Genomic DNA, 27,362 nt, shown 5'->3' with positions numbered 1-27,362 from the left:
AGTCGTAACACTTTTAGAAGAAATCACTACATTAGATTACTTTAATAGGTCTTTTTCAGATCTTGCCTAACTCATGACTTCCAGAAACATTTTTACAAGTCATCAGAAGAGATCTCTTTTTCTTCCATTTTCAAACTAATGTAAAGAGTATCTCAACTGAACATATTTTTTGCCTTGGGTAAAACTAAATTATTTTTTTACTGCCCCACATAAGCTTTATAGATGCATATATCCAAAACCTAAAGGAGCTTTTATCAAAACATAGAAATAACGGTCCTCATTAATTCTTGCGTATGTGGAAGAATCACAGCATCAAAAATCTTAGCGCCTGCCAAGCAGTGATCTTACACTCTGAAAATTTCAGTTATTTAAGAAGARATGTAGTGATCACAGGATTAACTCTAACACCATGTCACAAGCAAGAGAGGACTATAAGTGTTCTAGAGGAATACTCTCACTTATGTAAAGGATTTTAATGGATTTCTAGAAACAGTAATGAAATCTAAAAATTTTTAAACCAGTGGCTCACTTCTGCCAAGCAATAATCATCTGCCTTTAAGAGCTACTTAAGAGACACATGTGTAAGTTTTATTTGTGTTTTAAAAACTTCCTAGTTTTCTTTCACACTCAATTTATTGCACCAAGTGCAAGACAGTTTGGCAAGGCTTTAAAGCCCCAGCAAGGAGTAAGCAAAAACCTGTCTTACTAAGCTTGAAAAGATCTGAAATACAAGTCCTATGTAGCTGGATCTCACAAGTAGACCTGCTGGTTAATGGGGTGGGGGAGTAGGGCAAATGGGGGAGAGATGGAACGAATCTGTATTGTAAAAGCAGGTGCCAGGAAAAACATTAGTTTGCTACTACCCCATTTGCATTGGATAGGTATCAAGACACAGAATCTCCTCTGTCATTCCCTCTGACTAGGAGCCATGAAATGGCATCAAAKGAAAAAAGAAAGAAAAGGTCAAGCTTAAATAATTAATAAGCTAACTTACTTAAATAAATTTGCATTTTACCCAAGCACCTGAACATCTCTGTGAGCTTCTAAAGGCTCACTCATATCCTCAGAGTGAGCATGGTTAAAATACTCTGCTAAACTGGTGTTTACTTCAATAACCCCAGTGCTCGTAACATGCCCCTTTTATATAATTGTCAGTTAGTTCTTAAGTAGAGGAAACTACTTTATTCAGTTCAGACTAGTATTTGGAGTTTCACAGCACATTTAAAATAAGAACCGCTTATGAATGAGACTTATAGAGGCATTAATTATTTTCTAAATTCTTTCCTTTTTTTTTTTAACTGAAGGTAATTCAAATAGCCAAACTTTAATTGTTATAATAACTGCTGACAAGTATGATCAGAAATAAACATGAAATGGAAAAACTTTGAGAAACAAAAATAAACAACTGCAGGTTACACAGAGCAGCAGATTATCTGTCATTGCTGGAAAGGGTTTCCTTCTCTTGCAAAGCTTCACTACTTTTCTAATTCATACTCAGTATGAAGTTTTAAAGTAATATAYGTAGAATTAAAATATATACTTACTATTATAGTAATTCTAGTAAAGGATTTTCAAGAATAGGTGGCAGTGCTTTGGATCAAACTTAGCAGATTTTGATCAAATGTTCAAGCACACGGGTATATGTTCCTAAGTACTTTATTTAAAACCTAAAAAGTGCCTGTTTTTTACATTTGCATTTCTCTTATTATTTTTTCCAGCTTATCCTAGCAGCTTTCATTACAGTAACCTTATTCTGCATATGCAAATAAGGCTCTACAGGCAGAACGATCTGAGGCAACTAAATGCTTTCAAAACCCATGAAGTTACATTAAAGATCTGAMCGAAACCAACAAACCCAAAAAACTAGTTTTAAAGACTAAAAGGAGTTACGGCAAAACTTTGATGATACTTCCTATTGAGCACATTCCAATTTTATTATTTTTAGAACACTTCACTTTCACCAAAGTCTAACCTCATCTACATATCAGTGCACCCTTAATGACTTCTGAAAACCTTGGAAGCGTGCCTTATTTAAAAAACCAAAATGTCATCATGGGAAAGATGTACAATTGCTAGAACACATTATTCTGGTTTAYATGAAACTATTTTAGAACTCCTCTCTGTTAAAAGTATCTCTCTCCTTTTGTTTAAAGCACCAATTATAATGAAATACTCTGGTAGAAGTAATTAAAATATTATTTCCTTTGTACCCTCAAGTACAGACTTTGCTAAATTTTTTTGATTTTAAAAGAAAATATTTGCTTCTAAGATTTTCAGTACTTTTCTTTTTGTCTCATCTGTGATACAACTATACATACTCTGTGTTCAAGTACTTAAAGTTAAAACAAATTATTTATTCAGAAGATGATGACACAGAAGGATAGGACGTATTCTGGTCAAAAGGAAATGTCTAGGTAATAACCCARTTATTCCTTCATTCTCATTCTGATGTACTTTGCCAAAAAAAMCCGAAAAACAAATAAACCAAATCAAACCAAACCACCTTGCTGCTTTCCAAAAATACAGGAACTCCTCTATTTAATTCACAAGCAGTTTATTTTTACTTATGTAGTCAAACATTTGTTTCATWGTTTGCATGCATATAATTTCATTTAAATCTGCACACCTACTGGGAGTCATACCTGCAATTGAACATTTCAATCACACCTTGTACAGAGCACATTCTCCTGAAATCTGCATGAAACAAATTATTGCTGCCATCCAGTCATAACTAAACGTTCTTCTATTGCAGAAATAAGCAAACACTGCAAAATACATGTCTACGTGATTTACCCAAAACAAGCAAGAACGAGCACTTAGCAAACACTGTTTGCTTTAATGGATTGATCTCCTCCGACCCCCAAGCCATGAGGAATTATTCTCAAGTAATACAACTAGTTAAATTTGCATTACACTGGTTTTGGAAGCAATAATGAAGTTACCTGTCATTAATGATCCAGTTCAGACACAGATTGAGAGAATTAAGGTTTTTGCATCTCTTTACTATTTCCATCACGGTTTCATTGTCCAGTTCTGTGATATGACGTAGATCCAAGCTTGAAAGATTTCGTAGCTATTAAGACAAATATGAGAGAAAGAAATAATCTGAAATTCATTCACGTAACTATTGCAAAAACTTTAAATTTTTCTGGAATCATGCACAGTATGTGCAAGTTAGCCAAGAAAGATATGATTACTACATTTTTTACAAAAATTAAATATACAAGAGATTTTCACAGAATCCAGCTTGAGCAAACTTGTAGTTCAGGCACTCAGCTCCTATATGAAATCCAGACACTCTCACTCAAGGTGCCTCAACCTAAGGGCCTAGGTTTTCTTCCTCTTAACTATATGGAATGCAAGATACCAAGGTAAAAATATCAACTCATTTGATATGTGTGTCATTTGATATGACATTTGATAATCCTAAGAAAAATAAGGCATGGAAGGAAGTGAGACAGCACATTTGTGCTTAGATTCAAATGTATGCAGTTAACGACTCCAGAGTACAAGGCTTACAAACTTCCTGGAAAAGACAGTATTTATACTGTAGTCTCACCTACACAGTTATCAATAATAGATTGTATATTCTGAACAACAAAACCTGGAGTTACAGAACAACAGTAATTAAGAGTTACAGCACAATATCATTAAGAGTTAAGCACTGATTAAACTGATTTATTACTACTGTTAATCATTCTTGTGTCCTTCAGAAGCAAACTCTTTTACTAATTTTATGAGCTATAGAAGCAAATAAGAAAATTTTTATGCATTTCTCCAGTATCAGTTTAGTCATAATAAACTCCAAGCATTGTTTGCTTTTTAAGCTGTCTGTAACAATCTCTGTTATACTGTGAGAAAATAACTGCATTAGGCAATATTGACATTTTAATTAAATTTACTTTCTCTGTAAGAGAGAAAAAATTATCCTCATCAGTGATTTAAGTCACTAAGGATTTGATTAGGTAAAGGCATACAACTGAGATCACATCATTGGTCCACTTCAGTAGTTAATTATTAAGTCAATGTATTTAGGGCTGGGGGGATTGGGAGGGAGCAAGGGGTAAGAAGAAGAAGAAAAGAAAATTAAAAGGACTTCAAGTGTAGGTAGCCTTCTACAGAAGCTGGGGTTTTGTTCACTAAGTTTTTAATAGTCTCCAAACTAAAGTTCAAGATAAACTATATAGTATTCCCAAAAATTCTGCAAAACAAGTAGACAATCAAGAACCTGAATTCTGAAAAATTGCAGGTGTGTCTACAGAAATRAGGACAACAGTATTCCCATAATTATGATATTACCACAGGTATCACTGTGGATGTACTGGCTGTATTCCCACTGAAATGCTGATAAACCTGTTTGCCTATTAGGGAGCAGAGAACATAGTGAGTGATGCTGTGTTGGTAAAATAGACACCTGCTGCAAGCTCTGCCTCTCTTCATTCCAGACACACTGCTCTAGCATGAAGTTTAAAAGCCTTATTTAAAGGTGCCCAAAGAACATTTTCAAACCAATCTCGTTTTTTGCTGCATAACTTACAAGAAGGGGAAGCCTACAGCAACTTCCTCACCTTCATATAGCTGCTCATGTTACATATTTCAGCCTTTAAATCATGTTGGCAGTAATGTGGTCTATGCCTATGACATGGAAAACATACCTGATGGACTATTCAACAATGAGTATATTCTACSACAGCTAATAGCTATTTACCAGGAGACTTAAAAGACAAGTAGCAAATTTTGCCACTTGAAAAAAAAMCCTAAGTTTTCTTTCACAGCAACATTTTTCTCACAGACGGGAAACAACACTGGTGGTTCTTCTGGCATAATTGTAATTATACTGTAAAAAACGTGAATTTACACTGAAGTATCAACGCACAGAGAAAGGTCCGTGCTTCTTTAAAAAGTGTCTAAATAACATAGCTTCAAATAAGACAAGAAGTAACAGTGTATTCTATCCTCAATGATGGAATCATGAATGCACCAGAGAACATTTGTGGTTTCCCGGGAGAAGAAATGTATACATTGGATGGGTAGACCTAAAACATAAACTGAATTCCTAGTATTCCTGTCCACCAAATTAGTGAGGTTTTCAAGGTAGATTCTATTCTTTATCATTACAGTGATTGTTCCCTCATTGCTTCTTTCCTTCATACTAATAATAGTCTCAATACACAGTAACTCAATCATACTCAATACACAGTAACTCAGCTATCACTTGCCTTTTTTACTTTCATATTCCTCCATTTTAAAACAGCCTCCCTGACACCTGACCTACTTGGAAGGTCAATTGTTCTTTTTCTCAAGTACAACACACTTGATGCATAAAACCTTCGTGTCTTAGAAGTGTGAAGAGACTGCTTTAGATTGATAAATGCTCGAGTATAACTTGGTCTCTACAACTTCATAATTGCCATCACAGATGTGCCGATGGCTTTCAAAACCTTCAGAACGTGATGAACATTCCCTTCTGAGGCAATTTTGGATCAATCTGAGTATGACAGTGAAAAGAGTATTTCTCTGCCTACTTAAGCCAGAAGTATCAATATGTCACAAATGGTGAGGGAATTGTTATAAATGGGTATGTAAAAAAAAAATCATTTAAAAAATTATTTTAAAAAATCATTTAAAAAACCTTAATTACAGATTTCCTGTTATATATTTTACCTGAAAAGTAATTTTAGTAGGTAAATGCTACAACAATACAATCACTACTATTAAAAATACTGCAAGAGAAAAATATGTAAGTTTTACATTCTACTAGTAATCCTCAAAGATAGAAGTAGTATATAAAAGAGAAAAATTAAACTTCTTCAAAGTTGACAATTTAGACTAGATGATAGATTCTTTAGTGCATTTGTAAATTTTGAGATTAAAATACTTTTAAATAGCATTTCTCTACAGAAAGAAAACATTTCATGACTTAAAAGCTTGATCTTATGGAACTAGGATGCCTAAAGTTTTCCTTTTGTGGTTTTTTTTTTAAATCCAAAACTAATTTTGCTCATGCAGCAACACCATTTAATGGAACAATTTCAGGGCCAGTCTTGTACAGATATTAAAATTTTTCTTGAACTCCTAATTTTATAGCTTTGCAAATAAGCATGCATGAGCACAATTTAAACCTTGAACTCAACTACATCAGTCAAAATGTTTTAACTGAAAAAAGAATATTTAATGTGACAACAAACCYGATAATGCAAATAGCAGGCAGAGGGCTTAAAAATATGAAACAGAAAATAACAAAATTAGAAGACATCAATGACATTTAAACTAATTTTTTGTGATACATATAAACACATTTCTGCTGAAATTAGTTAATATTACCCTTTAGTTCTGGATTGCAATATTTTTAAATATACTAAAATCTTTGAGTTTTTTAAAGGAATTCTGTCAGTTGATTTAAATGAAATTTTATGCCAAGTGATATATTTGAAAATTTGGAGATCATCACACTATTTGTGTGCCTGAATGTCATGGAATTAATAAGATTTCTACTTGACTACWGAAACTTGTAATATTAAAATACATGCAGTGTTTTAGGTGTTAGAAAATTACTATTACCACTGGGATCATAGGTAATTTTTCAGTAGGGGTGTATCAACTCCTGTGAATATTTAGCTGCTTTTGGAGGATATCGCTCATACAGTGGATACACAATTCTTTTTCTCCCTGCACACTTCCACAATTGCTGTAGAAATATGTTGCCTTAARAATCACAGAACAGAATAGAATCAGTGAATCATTTCAGTTGGAAAAGAACCCTAAGCCTGAGTCCAACTGAAACCTGAAATCGCCAAGTCCACCACTAAACAATTCATGTAAGATTAATCCTCTTCAGTACAACAGCCRAATTATTTCTGAAGGAAAAGTGCTTATAAGGACTTAATGGGCTTCAAACTCACATCTTTTGCTAATTAAGCCTAATTTTCTTAACACTCTCTGTGTATACATTCCTTCAGGGAATAAACTGCTTTCTGACTTGAGTTTCCCAAAACAAATGTAAGATCACAGGAAATGAAAAACAGCAATGTGAAAAAAATTGTAATCTACATTCTTTCCATTATTCTGTCAATAGAATTTAAAACTATTTTTTAAAAAGTCACATGCATTAATTTTTACTGAACAGCTGCCATAACTGAAATACATGATTGAGATATACTGTGATCCTGGAACAGTAATCATACCTGGTTTAAAGAACGGGAAAATGATTGAACAGTGACAGAGGAGAACGACTTTCCCATAGATTGATTTAATGTTTTGCATATTAACAAATTTTAATTTCTATTCCTAGCTATTGTGACACGTTAAGGTCCAATTGTTTAAGAAACAATTACACAATCAAAATCTGTATTGTAATCACAAAATTTAATTACCTCTAGAGAAGGTACTTGAATACACATAAACTGCACACATAGTACCCATGTTACAAGACTCATTTCCACTTTATAACCTCTTAAATTTAACTGCAGAATTACATTTTTGCTGAGTCATAGTTTATATCTGTATGTCATTTACTGTCAAGTACTGCTAATGAACTTTTTTTGGGGGGAGGTTAAGTGTAAAATTCATAGACCCACAGAACACTGAAACCCTTTCAACCACGCAATCAATTTTCTCTTCAATGTCTTCTTTATTTCACTGAAAGAAATGGCAGTTGGTTACAACCATCAAATTCTTCAAAATAATGACATGAATATCTTCACAGTTAACCTCATTGAACAAAATCATCAGGTTCATTTTGACAAGATGCAAAAACGTTCACTTACATAGCACCACAGCAGTTAAAGTATCTAGCCAACACTAATGAGGAATCTTCCAAGATCACTGTATTTAGAAACCCTCACTTAATGACTTTTTCCCGTGATTGGAAGACTAATATTTAAAAGGATATATTACTAAAGGCAAACAAATTGAAATAAATCATATTTCATCTTATGAAATCCAGTTCCTTACACAAACTGATTAAAATACTGTTTTCTTTATACCCAGCCAAAGAACAGCAATCATGCCCTTAGTTAGGGAAGCTTAATGATTTTGAGATCAGAAGGTATGAGAAATACTACCATAAAGAGAGCATAAAGCAGAACCATGTGTCAAAACAAATCAGTTACTAGAAAGAAACCATACATTACCCCAGTTCAGAAAAATTTTTCTTGCAAAATCAGTCCTGTCATGTGTAGATTATCATTATGTATCTGTCAAGCTGATGATGTCTACACTGAATAAGCCCTAAGAATTTGCTCCATAAATCTGAATTTTGATTGACTTCATATTGGCCACTAACTCAGACACAGGTATCACTAAGTTGGATTGGACATGGGTGACCATTATGAGATGAAGAAAGAATAAAGACCACATTATTCTAAAAATAGCTCTTAGATTAACTGTCTTCATGCATTGGTGATTAGCAGAGTAAGTCAGGATTTTTTTCTGTCAAGATTCTGTACAAGGACTCGTACATAATTAGATATCTGTAACAAACTTTACCAGTCTGCCAGAAGTACATGGTGTAGAAGCAGAGTTATATTGCTACAAAGCAATTACCCTTGCATATATATCAGAAACCAAAGGAATAAGCCAAGGAAGTTGCTTTGTAATAAAATTATATCTAGATGTCAAGATTTGCTGATGCCAGCTGCTAAAATTCTATTAGAAGTGCAACAATTAAACTGTGGAGAAGCAATTACCACAACAGGGGAGGGAAAATGCCACTGCTCTTGAGGTCAAAGATATAACATTAAAAAATCACTACCTCACTAGTAAGAATACTAAGTTTCTTATTCCCACCTAATTAATGAATTAACATCACCCATCTGATTGTTCTGTCTTCAACACAATCACCTAATGTGCAGAGGAACTTTCCACATTTGTGTAGATCTTCACACTTACATGAGAACCAAAGTAAAAAATTGCCAGTGATTGAGACACAGACTGTGCCAAGTGGGTGCATGCAAAGCCTGTTTATTCTAAAAACTATTTAGCGTTTTATAATAATTCAAACAATCAACTATCAGTCTCTATTTCGCATACAATGTATAGCACATGGGTGAAGCTGTTCTATGTTCCTTTTCTCATTCTTTCTCTGTTCTTTTCCCAAGGCCTCAGTACTGATCTCCCTGTGTGCTAATTGTATCTATTTATCCAAGGTTTTATGTTCACCAAGGCTAACAGCTCACTGCTGTCCAAGGCCTGCACCCCCACAAAAAATAACCAGGAATAAACTCTTGAGAGACAACGATGTGCGGAAGGGAGAAAGAGTGCAAACAAGAAAAAACAAATCATACATGGCAAACTAAGTAAACAATAAAACACATTATAAAGAAAGGTAAAACAAGAAAACAATAGGTAAAGATGTGCTGAAAACAGAAGATGAACCACAACACCACACATGTTCTTCCCTCCTCCACAGAAACAACATTGTTAAGTGTTGGATAATTATCTGATGTCATGGAGAAGATCATTCACTTTTTAGTGACAATGTTCCATACAGTCGTAACATATTACAACTCCAAAGGAAAATGAAACCACTAGTTTCAACTGAGAGTCTAATGATGAATTGCATACAAATACACTGCTCTTTCCCTTTCTTCCTGGGTATGTACAGAAGTGCCTCTCATCTTACTCAATAATCATTTACTTTATGTGTATTTTCTYCAGTTTATAATAACTGCAAGGAAAAAAGGTACCAGTGGGATGACATGGTCTTGCTCAAAAGGCAAATTTTTTTTGACTGCCATTCTGTTCAGTATAAAAATAATAAAATAAACCCTGAATGTTTCTTCTTTTTCTGAAGTACACAACACTTTCTCTGCCATACCCCACAATTAGCAATTAAAAAAGCTCTGCCACATAGCAGCACTGTAATTTAGAATTTTTCAAGTGCCAGTATTTTTAAAGAGAGCTAACATTACTAGGGGGAAAATACTGTAACAATAAACTACTCAATTTTTATAGATCCATCAGCCTCAAAGCAATTTCACAACCAAGGCCACTGCTTTATCTCTGGTTTGCACACTGGAAGCAGGACAGAAGGGAACATAGCCCTGCAGACACACACACAGGGCACATGGAGCAAAGAGCAGATTCCACATTCTCTAGGAACTGGAAGACTAGAAATAGTACTAAATGCTCAGGAAGCACCAGTTAAGTACTCAACACAAATCTAACTATAGGAAATACATGATGGTGAGAACAAAAAATTATGTCATCAGCAGATGAATTCTGGAAAACAGAGATGCAGCTGATCATGTTGCTGCTTGCTACAGGCTTTTCTAAAATGCCTCTCCCCACCTTTCTTACAAACCCCCTTTAAGTATTGAAAGRTTACAATCAGGTCTCTCTTGACCCTTCTCCAAGTAAAGCAATCCCTAACTTTCAGTGTTATCACATCACTGTCTTTGCACAGCCTACAGAAAATTGTACAGATGCAGCTTGAGATAAGGAAACTGAAATACCTAAATCTCAAGTCCCAACACGCACCAATTACTTACAAAGTAATTACATAGYAAGCGTCTGAGCAGCTTTTCTGAAGGACCATGTTTAACAGGGTCACTCCTATGAGAATCAGGATTTCTAACAATTTATTATTATTAAACACATAAAAATCAGAAATATATATTAATTAAAAACTTCTAAACTGTGCAGCTCCTATATTTATGCTGTGTATATAAATATAATCTTTAGTTATTATAGTTACGCATATGTAGTTTTCATAGGACATGAAAGCAATTGTATAATTTTTTTCTCCCAGAGATATGCACACCTTTTACTCATCATTTCCATATACAGTCTTTCAAAATGGCATTCAGTGAGGCCCTATAACTTTCCTGTGCAAATTAATTTCCTTGGCTTATTTCCTTTTGCATGTGCTCCAAAATGTTTTCAATTATTCTGTATCTTCAGCTAAGCAATTCTAAAATGATGAAAGTAATTCACAGATATGCTGAATGGTTCTGTATAACAATAGGAGAGCTGCACAGTTGCATCAAAAAACCTTTGCTTTAATCAGGCACATTCTACTTCCATTAAATATGCTCTCTACTTCCTACCTCAATATCTCTTTAACCATTTTATCTTTGCATGATCCCTGGATTTACTTTCAGTTACAAATTTTAATTAGATTGTTTGTCCACCTCATCCAAGTTATCAATTTTATTGAACACTTCAATTATATTCTGCAGATTCACTCGAGTTAGTTCTCCCACATCACTCCTCTAAAGTAAAAAGAAAGAAAATAAAATGTATCTGTCACACTATCTGTAAAACAGGGAGATAAATATATTCAAAATGTACATGCACAAAGGGTACACTGCTGGAACCAGTGGTGTGTCTAAATCTCTTGCAATTAGAATTTTGCATTTTAAAATGGCCCTTTGTTTTGTTTGCAATGAAATCAATTGTAAGTATGCATTTTAAAGACTTTTGACCTGAACATCACTGTTACTTGTGAGAAAAGATATAATTCCATGGATACATTTTTGGTACAGTATTTTTACGCACTGAAATCTGAATGTGACTGCTCAAATAATGCAAAATTGACTTACTTTGTCCTGTTTTCATCCATGTCAGTGCTATAAATCATACACAAAGACTTACTCTGGCTGATACCTGTGACATGGCTATAGTCAAATACACCAATGACTAGCAGAAAGTACTTATGATACTTACATTGGTAAGGTGGATGACGCCTTTTGAAGTAACAGAGCAGCCCATGAAACCAACATACTGCAGCTCAGGGCAATGTTCAGCAAAAGCTTTTACCGACTGATCTGTCACCTACAGAAAAGATAAACAGGTAACAGTTCAATAGGTGATATAAGCACATACTATATACAGTTTAAGCATTTCTAGTTAGCAATGGCAGGCTGCTCATTCAGACTTTCAGTATTATTATTATTAYCAATGCTATTATTTATTTCAAGACTTTGCGAGAAATGATTGGGTATGCACAGAAACGGATACATATCCATGAAAATCAGGAACAAAAAATATTTTTGGCAGAAGRAGAAGAAAGAAGCAACACAAGGCAAGAGAAGATGACAGTCACAAATTCAAATCTTATTGTCATCCTATTTATGTGCAAATAACCCAAGAGACAATTCTATTCACTATTTTCATAAACCAGAAACAAAAATGAAAATACTAATGAATTTGTTACTGTCATTCTGTAGACTCATGCTGTACTCATCATCGATTAGTCAAACAATTTAAATTGTGTACTATCTTAAGTTTGTATTCCTTTTCTTATATTCATTTTTTACTAAGACACAGCAACTGATGATTTTTACTTGAAGATAACATTACATCTGTTTCTCACATGAGACTTAGTAGGCAGCATTACATCTGTTTCTCACATGACATTTGAAATCTCACAGCAATATACCACTGTGTCAGTTATCAGCCAAATGGAGATGCTACCTAGTTAATTTTTGAGATTTATTTATTTATACAATTATTTTTTATCTATAATTAAGCTTGTCCAGTAAAATCTAATAACTATAAAATACAATCCATTGTATAAATGCAGTGCTTTGTAAGTACACTGAATGATCAGCAGGAACTTTGTGAGGAATGTCACAGTGACATAGGAAAACTTATGACACCTACATACCGTCCTTTAAACAAGTTAGRTTTGTTTGGGTTTCTTTTTCCTGTAAGAAGTATTTGTTCCCAGTGAAAATTGCAGTAATGAAAAACTATATACTGTGTCTGTGGGACAAAGTCTGTGTTTTCCAGCTCTGCTGCTCAGGAACATCTCACCATGTCTGGAATGCTGACTCCTAAATGCTGAGAACGCTCAGAATTTCTAAATGTTTTCTCATTACCACAGAACCCAAAGGCAAAACAAGTTTTGAAAAATCTAGTGCACAAGTGAGCCTCAGGTGAATACATATAAGAACACTATTCCTGCTGTGCTGTGGATCACCATTACCCAGAGTTCCTACTTGACCGACATGTCATTTTCCTGCACTCTGGCAGCATCTGGTGACCTTCGTAAGGGCTCTGGCAAAACAACTTTTGAAAAGATAACCCAGAGATACAGGTTTATAGGCACACCACCACATAAAAGCTGTATTGCTTTGGGGTTACTGCATACTGTTATAGAACTAGTACCGTTTTCTCAAAGCAACAATTTCTCAGTGAGCAAAGATTTTTATTGCTGCACATCTGCCAAATAAAAGGCAAGCCTTCTGGGACTGTGTATTTAGAACCTGATTAAACTGAAAACAGGCCAAAAGGAAAGGGAAAAGGGTCAGCTGAACAGATTCAATCACAAATTGGGTAGTGATCATGGGGTATCTGCAGAAATCTGCAGATGTTTCTGCTTGAACAGAAACAAACCAATGTAGAAAGAAATTTCTTCTTTGATATTATCTGCCAGCCTTACATTTTCAATTTTGCACACTCCTCTAAGCTAAGCACAGCCACACAAAGTATTGCATTTTTTAAGATACTGATTACTAAAAAATCTGTGACAAATACTATCACAAGACTTAAATACTTGCAGTTTGCACTACCACGAGTCAAAAACTTATAGATTTGCAGTACATACGATGACACCAGCAATAAACCAGGGGTGGAAAACAAAAGTTTATCTCTTCTAGAAAATAAATTAAACCCTCTGATTCAGCTAATGATCTTTGAGAAGGAGTCCTACAATTTTAGTCTACATTTCCTACAGAAGATTCTAGTGTAACTCTCTGCTGCAGACAGCTTTGCCTCACCTATCAGAAAAATATAGTAATGAAACATCAACAGCATAAACGCCTAATATCACAAATTCAATACAGAGCTTAAAACTTCAATCTACAAATAATTTCTTACTTATAGCTAACATTCAGGTGCATTAAGACTTTGAAAATAATGTCATGCTGAAGGCAAACAGTAAAATTTCTATGTCTTAAAAAATCTTCTTTTCATGTTATAGTATTTTTTTTTAAATCTAAACCAAATCTGTGGAAAGAATAGTTTTAATGAAAATCAGCAATAGTAGATTATGACCATATATATTAAACAGTTTACAGATAAGCAGTGAACCTTTTCAGTGCTTGTTAGATATGCAGCATCTATCTAATCAAGAAAAGATTCTTCATTACCTCCATATGCCAAGACAAGCCTCATGATTTTCCAGTCAAAAGGAGTGTGACATTTCCTGATTATGCTTTACAATTACTGTGGTAATTCAGACATGTATTTTGCTACTGCAAATAACAATTAGTTCATAAATCTCGATTTATAAATAAAATAGCAGCGTTTCTATCTTTAACTCAGTTCACAGATGCTGTCTTTTGCTGTCAAACTAGAAAACTCCACCACCTGCAGAAGATGATTTCAACTTTCATTGTGAAACAATGTAAAAATTGTCTCAATCAACTCTCTTACTTTCCCTTAGCATCTTTGTTATACCAGTATCTAGCAAATCATTACTTCTTTTTCAGAACCCAGGTCATTAAGAACAATTCATTTTTTAATAACACACTTCCCATTCAGACAGCCTGTAATGAAGGCCACCTGATATTCTGTTTGGTTAAATATTTTTAATGCAACTCCACTSTCCTATGATTGTATAGGAGAATATATGTATGTGCATTTATATAAGGAGTATATGTATATGCATTTCTATGTACACATACACACACACACTTGCAATTTCACTATAATAGCTTCTTAGAGGAATATGAGAGACTATGCATGGAAATACCATATCAAAATACCTGTAATCCAAATATCTGCTAAAAGGTTAAAAGCTAGTTTTTTATTGGGTCTTTTTGTTCTTCTTTTTGCAGGGTTTGCGGAAAACAAGAACATGCAGTAATTTGGAATTTGTTCAAAACTTATGTGTAGAATGGTAATCAAGTAGAAGTATCTAGTCTTTAATTAGAATAACTGATAACTAAATCCTATCTATCGTTAATCATATATGGTACAAAACCATAATAATACGAAGTCTGTAGGAAGAAGCTTTTATTTTTCTTTTTTTTTTTTTTCAATTGGACCTATTTGTATCAGGGAGAAAAAGTATGCAATTTTCAGCCAGATCTGCAAGGATGACCAGACACTAGAATAGTGATTCCTGCCCAGAGGGGTCATAGAATCCCCACGCTGAAGGTGTTGAAGGAAACCTGGATGTGGCACCCAGTGCCACAGTCTGGCTGAAAATGTGCTTGGCCTAAGGTTGGACTCAGTGACCCCAGAAGTTTTTAACCTGATTCTGTGTTTCTTTGAAACAGAAACAACAAAGTAAAGTTCAAGGATACTTTTAAGAATGAAAACAACTATTCTTCTGCTTACCTAGACTTTTTTTTCTATTTCATCATCGCAGTGTCCAGCACAGACGGTTTCTATACTGACTTAAACTTTTGTATTTAACTTCAACATGCAGGCCAGGTCACTATTTCTATCAGAAGTATGTGCCAGAAATAGTTATCCCTTTTACTGTATCAATGTGCATTACACTTGCAAGAGATGGTTTATTCAGCAGAATGAAAGAAAAATAAGCAAGTGACAACAAAAAACTCATGGAAAATTAGCAGTGATATGTATGCAATGATTATACCTTAACACTGCCTCTTCGTTATACAACATATAGCTGTATACTACATCTTCACTACTTCAGTAACAGAACAGGAACATGAAATGTGTATTACATTATGGCTTCTGTAAACTAACAAATTTTTAAATAACTGACATTCTGATGTATTATACAAACAGATTAGACTAGCACAATCTAAAACGAGATTACCATAAAAAATATACTGCAGTTTTATAGAAATGACCCTTGTGAAAAAAGAGAGAAATTAACACACAATTCTATTATACATCACAGTACTGTTTTTCCAAGAATCTTTAGTAATTGGATTGTCTGGTCGACCTTCATTGACTTTCATTCATCCTGTCTTGCTTCATGTTAGTCTTGCTTTGAAAAAGTAATATAGGATGATGAAGACAGATTTATAAGTTAGGCACCAAAGCACTGTGAATGGGAAACACACGGTCTGGAACTAATGGGACAGATTTTGCTCCTATCAAAAAGATCTATTGTAAGTGAGATATGATTTAATCATTTTCCTTTTATGTATTGCAGCATATTATATATGAATTCTAGTTCTGCATTGTTTTACAGAAATTCAATATTTTGCCTACTGTGAATTAGATTCTGTAAGTATTAGTTTATTTTACATTCTATTTAATAAATGAAAGTGCAAAAAGGAACAAGCAGAGATGATAATTCGAAAGAAAGACTGAGGCGTAACAATARAAGCCACTCAAATTCCAACTAAAAAGCCTCACAATTAATAAACACCTATAGAAGCTCAAATAGAAGTTACTGAAAAGAGACAGGAATATAAAAAGCAACTGGCAGAACAAATACTATATTCTCTTATTTAAATAGGCACACTGCACTGTAAGTAGACCTTGATATGCAATTTTTTCCATGCAATAGGTATAAATAAAAGTTTGAAAAATACATAAAATATTCTTCAGAAGAAAAAACTCTGGTAGAGTAAAATACGCTGTCATGTAAATAATGAGTCAGTCATGAAGGTAACATGCAAGTATTCACAACAGAAGGCAACACTAACCCCTTTTCTCCTAACTCCTTGTTCCATAAATCTTTTCTCCATCGTGGTAAGATGCCAGTTTAAGCAAACTTTATTAAAATTCAATTTTATGTTTCAAAAGAGATTAAGTTTGTAAAAAGCTGATCTGCTATTTCAGTCCAGGAACTTTCTTGCCTTACCTGAGCATTATTTATTATCAGCTACAGATTAAGRTACACATGCCACCCACTCAGAAACCTGCCCCAAATGAAACATGTGGCTACACGCTCCAATGTTGTTTTTGATGTGTCACATACTCAACCTGCATCTTCCCTGGTTTGTTTTCCCTGAAATCCTTGCATGCCATAACCTATTACAATGTARAGTTTGGCTCAGTACAGCTTTAGTTTAACTCTTTTTTAACAAGACTTCTGGAATACATTCACTTCACAAGATGCAAAAGCATTTATCAGGGACTAATTCAGTTCACCGGGCTACAGGTGAGCTCAATTAAATGCACAATTAGGCAATATATACGAAAAAAAMCCCATAAAACAAAAAGATTGGTCATATACAGAAATACCTATCTATTGCAAGGCAGGTAGGCTACCACTGTTCTATCAGCAAGAAAGAAATTAAATGCCATTACATAAACTTCTGAACAAAAATAAATCAGAAACASAGCAATGAGGTAGTTTTCAGAGAAAATCTATGACTACAGGTGTGTACTTACATAGATACTTCCTACTTAGCTTAAAATTGGCCTTATTCTCTGCTAAAATTACCAGGTGAACCCTCTTTCCCACAAAGATGACCTTGCCCTTCTTTTGACCAACACTTCTAAGACCACTTAACAGAGGTCAAACAAAGATCACAATATTATAGTAGTGTACTATTATATCCTACACTGCTAAACTAAAGCATACAATTTTAAATATTTAAGATTACACGTACCTTCTTAGTAAATCAAAAGAAATACTGTTATAATTAATCACATTTAAATAAAAGTAAATATTCAATTTCATTTTTAAATTAATTTCCACAGGAGATTAATTTACTTCCACAGGAGGCTGCAATATTCAGAGTATTTACTTACACATAGTGCCCTAAGCCAGGGCACTCCTTAGCACCTCTTCCTAAGCCTGTTTTATTAATATAGTTTATTAGGAAYACATTATACTATAAAGATTGACTATGAATATTGTCTTGGTTTGAAAGACAGGTGTTTGCCAATGAAGGCAGGGACCCCCCCCTCCGTGGAGTGGTGGATATGACCCCCCTTCCCTCCGAATTATTATAGCTTTGAAAATCATGGGCTTTCAGAAAGGATATGGGTAAAAGGGAGTCACAGTTTTACTAATATGTATAACAAGGTAAAACAAGTAACAACAACGAGAGCAACAACCAACCCAGCCACAAACTCAGTGACAGCCTCAAGATACACCCTCCCCTTTGGTCCAGTTACAGTCCCAGTCAGCAGGGGCGCTGTTGGCTCCCGGCCAGGCAGGGCGGGTGCGATGATTCCCCGGCGGCTGCAGGGGGCGCTGTGGCGCGGGTCCCGGCTGGTTCAGATCTCCCGCATCGCCAATGGTGTACACACACCGGCAGAGACAMACGGAGAAAAAGTTCCTCTGCAAACTCACAGGGGAAAATACCGTTCCCCAGGCACCTTCTGGATGGCAAGAAACCTCAGAACAGCCAGATAAGAAAAGAGATGAGCAGAGTCCTGCGGCTGTAGACAGGATGCAGCAGAACTTGACCACTGTAGCTGGAATCTCAGGGGTCCCGGAAAGGCACAGGGGCAGAAAACCACAGAGTAGCAAACAGGAACCGACGGCAGGACACTGGGTTCTGCAGCAGCAGCAGGCGAGCYCTCCCTGTCAGGCAGCAGGTCTACCCTCCTCTCCCCAGCCAAGGAGGGCAGGTAGTGAAGCTACCTCCCACCCCACGCACACACGCCCTTCCCGAGCCCAAAACTCCTGTGAGAACTTCCCTCTCTCCAAAGAGAGGAAAAAAGAAAGAAAAAACTGCCAGGCAGGAGGAGTGCCTGGGGAGACCCTTCTGCCCCACTCAAGGCCTAGCACCTGCTTTTGTCTTCCYSAATCGCCCAACCATCAAAAGAACRACCTGGCAATCAATGTATCCCAGCAACAAAAAGGGAAAGAATATTCTCCAGGAAAGGAAACAAAAGGAGAAACCTTAACCCACAACAAATACAATCTCATTTCAAATTAATGAGAATTTGGCACAAACTTACCTTACACATAAATAAAAGCTGCTATATACAAATAAAGGGCTCTTTGCTGAACCTCTGCCAGAAAACAAAAGGCAGAAAAGGTGGAAAATGAAGTTTATGTTCCAAAGATTTATTTAAAACTTAAACTGGAAAGGATTCTTTTTATTCAACAGGAGTATACAATKTCTGCTTTCAACAAGCATCAGCTTAAATTATATTTGTCACAAAAGCTGTGACAAAGTAATTATTATTGGCAAGAATGCATTTAATTCATGACCCCATACTGCAATTATAGGACACTGACAAAAATAAGGCACGGATAATCTGTCATCACACTCAAGTTCTTAGGATACCCAAATTTCATTAGTGAACAGTGCAAAGCAAGGCTCATCTTAACTAAATGCCACAATATATTTCTTCACCTTCAGTAGGTGTAACCATATCCTTAATCAAAACAGAAATTCAACAACTTCCAGCTTTAATGTGCAGTAGTGTTAACAATTTCTATAAGCACCTAAAACAGAAATACAAATACTTCTATTCCTTCACCTTTGAAGGAAACCTTGAAGAAAACTGAAATTACATCCATTTTTTAGATATGCTTTTAAGGATTCAGTTAGATCTTCAATCTTTCCACAATCTCAGCTTATATATTTTGAGTGMTTTCTTTTCATTAGAAAAAAATATCTTTACACAAAACCAATATGTTGTCTTTCATACAATGAAATACTACTGCTTACTAACATCTGCAAAACGTCTTTCACTATTAACTTAAAGGGATGAATTAATCAATCAACATAAGTGACTTTTCACAAAAAAAGAAAAACAAAAAATTTTCTAAATTATTTTAAGATCAACTTAATTTTTAAATGCCCTGTGCACCCCTGCTACCTCAGACCTTATGACAATCCACTCACTCTGAGGTGTTTTGGAACACMACGCTACTCCAGCCTCACATCTGAGAGGAGGAGAAGAGTGAAGAGGATTAAATTGCTATCCTTGCTTTCATCCCTATGCATCCCTCCAGGAGCTAGTATTACTATCTGCCCATGATACAAGAAGACAAGACAGACAAGAGTGTCGGACTAAACAGYTGAAAGGAACATTTTATGTCATGTTAACCAGCTACCCTCATCACCTACATTACAATATCAATTACCTTAAAATATCCTAAGTATGAAAATGATCCCAACAATTTTGAGTATATTCAATAGTCAAGGGAATAATAATTTTATAAGGAACCCTTTTAGGATGCATGTGGATTTACAAAGTTTTTCCCTGGTTTTTAACAGGATTGAACAATTGGCTATGAAGACCAGTGTTCCTGAATACAAAGATAGAAAAAAAATTTCCATGTAACCACAAAATAGGTCCATGGTTTAGCTGTCTAGTGGCTTAGTATTTCCTCCTTGTGCGGCAAGTGTATGAATTAAATATTCACCCTCTCTGGAACAGAAGATGACTTTGCATTGTCATCACTTCTAATGCCCCCAGGGCTATAGAAGTATATTTCTTGTTATCTATCATGAGCAGAAAAAACAACATAAAATCCCTGTTTATTTGACGGCTTTACAGTTCACCCTAATAGAATAATCCCATTTCCACCTAAAACCTTTTTAAAAAAAAAATTACATTTTATTTTGGCTTCATCTGTGCAATTTGATTTTATACATTCCCATTAAGTTTATTAAGTCTGGCAAATATATCTGTTTACCACAACTTCAGGGCTTTTAAAGGGGCTGGAAGATTATTTTACAGTACACTTTCATTTAACAACTATTTTATGCTCGTATTGTTTCTCTTCTAAAATGGCCTCACAAGAGCATGGCTAATGTTCAAATAGTGGAGGTTTTGGTCACAAAAATTATTAAATACTCTTATGTCTACTTCCTTTTGGTTTATTCCAAGCATTGTCGTTTTCAAAAATAAAAATATGTTTCATTTACCTCATTGCTTTTATTACCTTCTGAAGGTCTGCTAGATACCCAAACAAATACTTTAATTTCCCTGGTAAAAAAACAAAAAAAACCGTGTTTCTTTCATTAAAAAAACTACCACCTCCATAGCATAAGCCTGTTTTGTTGTCACACCCCTCTCATAAGCAAAACTAATCTATCATTCTCTCAGTATTTTTAGTTCATGTGAACAACTTCAATACCAACTTAGACAATCATCTCATTGCTATCATATAATGCCAACCCAGAGCCAATTGTTTCTGACAGATTTTCACACATTAAAGCTTGTTGTGGCTTATGGGATCTTCTTTTGTTTCCTTTCCTGGGAATTTTTCTTTCCCATTTTGTTGCTGGGATACACTGATTGCCACCTCATCCTTTTGATGGCAGGGCGATTAGTAAAGACAATAGGACCTACAGCCCACCCAAACGATCTTGCTAAGTACTGGGAGGGGGTGTGTGTGGGTGTGGTGGTGGCGGCAGGCGGGTAACTATATATACTGCCCTGCTTGGCTCAGAGGGGAGTTGGCCTGCTACCTGTGGAGCAGAGCTCGACTGCTCTTTGGTTCCTGTTTTGCTGCACTGTGATCTTCTGCCCCGGTGCCTTGCCTGGGACCCCGGAGATTCATGCTGCATTGGTCAAAGGAGAACTGAGATCGGAGTATTCGCTATGAGTTTGCAGAGGAACTTTTTTTTCCCATCCATCTCTGCTGGTTTTGTGTCCRTCCTTGGCCACGTGGGAGATCTGAACCAGCCGGGACCTGTGCCACAGCGCTCCTGCAGTCACTGGGGAATCAGGTGAGTATCTCTGTGTGAGGCTGTCACTGGGTTTGTGGCTGGGCTGGTTGTTGCTATTGTTGTTATTACTTATTTTCACTTTGTTATACCTATTAATAAAAACTGTTGTTCCCTTTTTCCAATATTCTTGCCTGAAGGCCCGTGATTTTTTTTCCAAAGCKATAATAAGTCGGAGGGAAGGGGGGGTCATATCCACCACTCCAAGGGGGGGCCCTGCCTTTATTGGCAAAACACCTGTCTTTCAAACTAAGACAAAGCTTTTATTCATTACCAAGGAAACAGAACAGTATGAAGGTACTGTAACTCTCTCTTTACCCAAAATTACTACATGCATCGTGGTGTGGTGTGCTCCAGGAATAAATATTTTTCACATTCTTCACTAGGTCTAAAAAAGCTTCCTCAGTGAAACAAAATGATAAAAAAAGATAATTAAAAAAGTGAAGCAATAGGAAGGTTGATATATTTATGAGCAGATCCCTTCATCTACCCAACATAAGCACATTTCTGGTAAGCAATTCATGAAATACCATGAGTTGTGATATCTACATAGCATTAACATATATGACCTGTTGTAACCTGAGGCTAACACACACACAAAGACAGCAAATACCTGGTATTTACTTAGGCCTACAAAAGTATCACAAATTTTAAGAGGAAAAACAGGTTATATGCCTGGGTATCAAATGTTTATTTTAGGAGTTAGTAAATATGACTGAAAAAGTAATCTTAAAATAGAATGGTTTGAATTGGAAGGACTTTCAAGATCATTTACAACTCTCCTGCCAAGGACAGGAACACCCTGCCCTACACATAGCTGCACAAGGCCCCATCCACCCTGACACTGAACACTTCCAGGAATGGGRCATCTGAAGCTCCCCTGGGCAGTCTGTGCCAGGACCTCACCATCTGCACATCTTCTTAACATCTGATCTGAATCTACTGAGTTTGAGTCCATTCCCCCCTGCCCTGTCAATCTATGCTCTTCTGAATAGTCCCTCTCCATTTTTCTTGTGGGGTTCCTCCAGGTACTGGAAGGCCACAATTAGGTAACCCTAAGATCCTCCTTTTCTCCAGGCTGAACAATCCAAATTCTCTGCACTGTTCCTCACAGCAGAGATGCTCCATCCCTCTGATCACTTTGGTCTCTATACTCCGGACTCTCTCAACAGCTCCCTGTCCTCCCTGTGCTGGGACCCCAGAGCTGGAGGCAGCTCTGCAGCTGGGTCTCACCAGAGCAGGGCAGAATCCCCTCCCTCCCCTGCTGTCCGTGGGGCTGTGGGTGCAGCCCCGGACACACTTGGCTTTCTGGGCTGGCAGCGCCCATGGCTGGCTCACATCCAGCTCTCACCCACAGCACCCCCAAGCTCTTCTGGGCAGGGCTGCTCTCCATCTATCCATGTCCTGGGCTGGCACCGCGGATTGCCCTGACCCAGGAGCAGCACCAGCACTTGGCTTTGTTAAACCTCCTGAGATTTCCAGGGGGGGATCACTCGTTGAGCTTGTCCAGGTCCCCCTGGATGGCATCCACCCTCAGCTTGGTGTCATCTGAGAATTTGCAGAGGGTTTGCTTGTTCCCTTCTTCTGTGCGTTGATGAATACTAAGTAACACTGGTCCCAGCACTGACTCCTGAGAGGCACCACCCATCACTGACGTCCATCAGGATTCTTAGCCATTCATCACTACCCTCTGGAAGAGGCATTCAAACAATTCCTTACCCATTTAACAGCCCACTCATCAAATCCGTGTCTCGCCAACTTGCAGAGAATTATGTTGCAGGGAACTGTGTCAAAGGCTTTATAGAAGTCCAAATAAATAATATCTGTAACCCTTCCCCTGTTCACTGGCGTAGTCATTCTAATATAAAAGGCCACCGGGTTGATTAATTTAAAATAATGTGACCATTTTCCCTTACTAAGTTAATACATTTGGAGCAGTTAGTAGAACTAGAAAATTACACAATTCCTGTTTGCATCTCTTCTTCAAGCTATATAGATATCATGCGATTTTAATGAGTGAGGAAACTTACATAGCAGTTGAAAATATAAAAGAATATATACACACAGTTCAGGTAACGTGATGTATACACAGTACGCTCTATACGATAAACCACAGTGAAGGTATCTTAGGAATTGCATTTAGTTCTTTTAGGCAACTTACCTCATTTTATTTGTCACATTTCATATTAGCCATATACAATGGAAACACAGTATGACATCATGAAGCTGATATAATCAGCTGCAATATTTACCTAAGTTTGCCACCAGGAATTATGTAGACTGTTACTGCAGAAACTGAAAGTTGGCACAAATACGAAAAATTTTTCTTAAAATCCAGCCTCTAGATATTCCCATCCACAATTTACAGATTCTTCTCCTCCTTCTCCTCCTCTTTCACAAGCATAGGACAATATTTCCCTAAATCTTCCAGTAGAGGCCACAAGAGCAAAATTTTCCAATGCACCAATACAAATTTCAAACAGGGAACTGTTCAGTTCCAATTATGTGGAGTCTAGCTGAATCATATGATCACCATATATTACAAATGATAGGAAAAATACCCATGGTTAAGGCAGGGGGAAGGAAAATGTCTTAAGTTGGAAATGATACTCTTCAAAACAAAGCACAAGAGCTTCTTAATCACTAATAGGTCTCCCAATCCACATATGGAACAGGAAAAGAAATAACAAAGGAAATTTCCTATTGTAATAAATACAAGTGAACATGAAGACAGAAGAACTATGAGTACAACTGCTTAGGTCAAAGAAATTAACACCATTATTAAAATGGTTTTTTATACTTCAGAATCTTTACTACRTAAGGTGGAAAGGGAGAAGGTACTTTATTGAAAAACACTAAGTTACTCAATGTAATACCTAAAAAACAGCTAAGATCACAAAAAAAAATAAAAATTGTTTAATGGACATTCACTGGGATAGCACTAGACCTTCAAAATAGTTAATCTTGCTCAAATAAATTTACATATTAGCCTTCCTGGGAAACACACTTATTACTTAATATGAGCCATTATTTATAAAACAAAGAAAACAAAACACAGAATCTCACTGAAATTTCAGATAGAAGTATTGTTACTGAATGAAATTATTTCAATCAGTCTCTTACGCAGGACAGAGAATTTAGAAACATTAACCAGCCTCGCAGATTGTAAGCTGTTAAAACAAAATTACATTATTCCTATGAGCATTCCTTCTAAAAACAAAAGAAAAAAGTGCAAGAGAAAAGATTTCATATCATATAGGTTAATGGACATGATATTATACCTTTATTACTGGCTAACCGACAAGCTAGTAGGTATTTAGTTACCATGTTTATTTATCCTGTTTCAAGCATAGAAGTCTTCAAGTTCAATTAATGACTAATATATAATATTCCATACAACTCTAGCACACAAGACACAAATAAATTTGGAATCCAAATTCTAACTGGAGGAGATATATTTTGAAAACATCTGTAAAAAGAATCACAAGTTCAGACACACTTGGGAAGTGTAATATGGAGAAATATTGCACAGAAGTGGAAATTATTTAGGTTTGATTTCTATATGATCTTCACATAACAGAGCTCCCCCTAAATAGAAATACTTCATAATAAGAAGCAATATGAAGGTTTTTTTCTTCACTTTTTTTTTTTTTTTTTTTTTTTTTTTTTTTTTCATTAGTGAACTGCATGCATTAGCAGTGATTTAATTTAAAGTAAACCTCTGTTACATCAGTCTGGTCAAGCAGGGCACTGACATATTCCATCAATCTGATGCAGAATCAGCTTTAAGGCATGAATTAGTTAAAAACCTGAAACGCATCAGACATGATGAAATGACTGATAGGAAGAGGATGTGATATAATATAGTTCTCTGTTTTACTCTTGCATGAAATACAATTGTTTACAGGCCTTCTGATCTACTCAGCACTGCAGGCAGTGGACATTCAGGCTGCTCAGCACAGGCACTGCTGGAACGGGCTGGACATCAAAGCTTCACATCAGCTTTAGAGTTTTATCCTTACATTATGAATTTGTGCAGAGTCCTACATGAAATTTTATGGGAGGAAGTAAACACGTTACATCCTGTGAGAATTATTACATGAATGGGACTGTCCTACAATGAAAAGTTGCAGGAAAATTAGTCATTAAAATGGTAATCTTCTGCATTCACTACTGTGATTGACTACTTCATTACAATCACAGTTTGATATCAGCAGTAACTAGTTTGAGCAACCTCCAAACACAGCAACAATAAATAAAAAAAAGCATAAAGCTGCTAAAATAGAACTTTAATATGCACAGACCCAAATAACACACTTTGGTTAAAAAAAATAAAAAAGCCTGTCACTGCATAGATACATACACACATACATACACATCACTGGAAGCTGAATTTATAGATTTTAGCAAACAACCATCCCTAGCCCAGAAAAAAACAGAGTGGAAGTTTTCCACAATCTACACTTCAATCCCTATACATATTTCCTTGTTTAATTGAAAATGATACACTAATATGCCTAGTGACAAAATTTAAAATATTAAGACAGAAACTAAGGTGCCATTTTCTTTTAAAGCTTGCACCAGAAAACACCAGCAAAAAACACAAACTAAACAAAAAACTAATGCAACTTTTGCTTTGTCCTAATTGCAACAGCAAGGAAACTCAATTATCTCCAGAAGGCGTTAAAGAAAAGGTGTTCATAACTGGTAACAGAAAACCTACTCAAATTTTTCATTTCTATGAGCTGCTAATTTTTTTTAAYAGACCTTTCACCAAGTACATTGTCAGAACACAAAACAAGGATTTTTTCCTTGTGCTTTAATTGTTCTCATAATCTCAAGTTTAAAGTAATCTTGATTTTTTGCTTTTCTGAAAAACAGGCATCCAATTAAATTCTTGGTGTTATTTGGTAAGAAAATCATACGTACATTACTGCACCTGGTTGCCATAATTTACATTGCTAGTTTTGATCAACTAAAGTTTGAAGAGGCTGACTGGACAGTCAGAGACGCACTTAAACATATTAATGATAACAATTTGCCATTTTGTCATTTGGATTGAACAACTTTACAGTTCCAGGCCAAAGACTAAAATAAGAAGACAAATCTCATAAGGGCCCTCACTAACACAAAAGAAAGCAAAGTGAGAATCTACAACTACAACATATTCACATAGATACAGAAACCAGAAATTCTGCACATTTTTCTCCACCATCACATCAAGGTGTAACTTGAATCAGGCCCAGAAAATCATGGCTGAAACATTACAAAACATAACAGAAGCAACTAGGTGATGACGGTAAGACTATGAACACAAATTAGATTTGCTACTTTTCATCCTTACATGTTGTCGGAAGGCATACCTGTTCAGATTACATCCATCTATCAGTGCACATGCGCATTTTAGAACAGCATCTTGCTAATGAGAAATCCAAGTGGGACTGATGTGTTAGTTATGATTGGAAGTAGGCTACAACCCTGATTAACCCTAGTGCAGAACCCAATGGCTAGCAGGCGTGTGTGAAGCCCTGCCTGCTGTGTGATAATGGCAGAACCAGCACAAGAGGGTGCTGAAGTTCAGCAATATGGATTCAAGAAAAAAAAACAAACACCTGCTTGCTCCTGCCAGAACTCGTCACATTCAGAAAGTAAAGATCACAACTAGTTCAAGTCTCTAGGTCACCATGAATAAGGAACAGAAAAAAAAAAAAGGCAAACCAAACCAAAAAGTAAGAAGCAAGAAAGTAGATAAAACCAAAAATGTTATATAATTATTAAATCACTTCAACTTACCTTAAATCAGTATGCCTTGGTTTAAAATCCCAGTAGTCCGCT

At 35.9% G+C, this 27,362-nt stretch overlaps 1 protein-coding gene across 4 annotated transcripts in view; it reads right to left on the bottom strand.

The window, feature by feature from the left end:
* Positions 1-27,362, bottom strand: part of FBXL17 (F-box and leucine rich repeat protein 17) — a 270,127-nt gene that overhangs the window by 177,777 nt on the left and 64,988 nt on the right. For all 4 annotated transcript variants that reach the window (XM_057367532.1, XM_057367533.1, XM_057367530.1 and 1 more), the window contains exons 5-6: positions 11,668-11,775; positions 2,943-3,073 (exon numbers count right to left, since the gene is read on the bottom strand). In XM_057367532.1, coding sequence (XP_057223515.1) covers positions 2,943-3,073; positions 11,668-11,775 — 239 coding nt within the window. The remainder of the gene's footprint in view (positions 1-2,942; positions 3,074-11,667; positions 11,776-27,362) is intronic.

The sequence above is a fragment of the Malurus melanocephalus genome, unplaced genomic scaffold, assembly GCF_030028575.1.
Source record: "Malurus melanocephalus ecotype Western Australia unplaced genomic scaffold, MMel_1.1 scaffold_80, whole genome shotgun sequence".
Classification (NCBI taxonomy): Eukaryota; Metazoa; Chordata; class Aves; order Passeriformes; family Maluridae; genus Malurus; species Malurus melanocephalus.
This window is presented reverse-complemented; position numbering and strand designations above follow the sequence as displayed.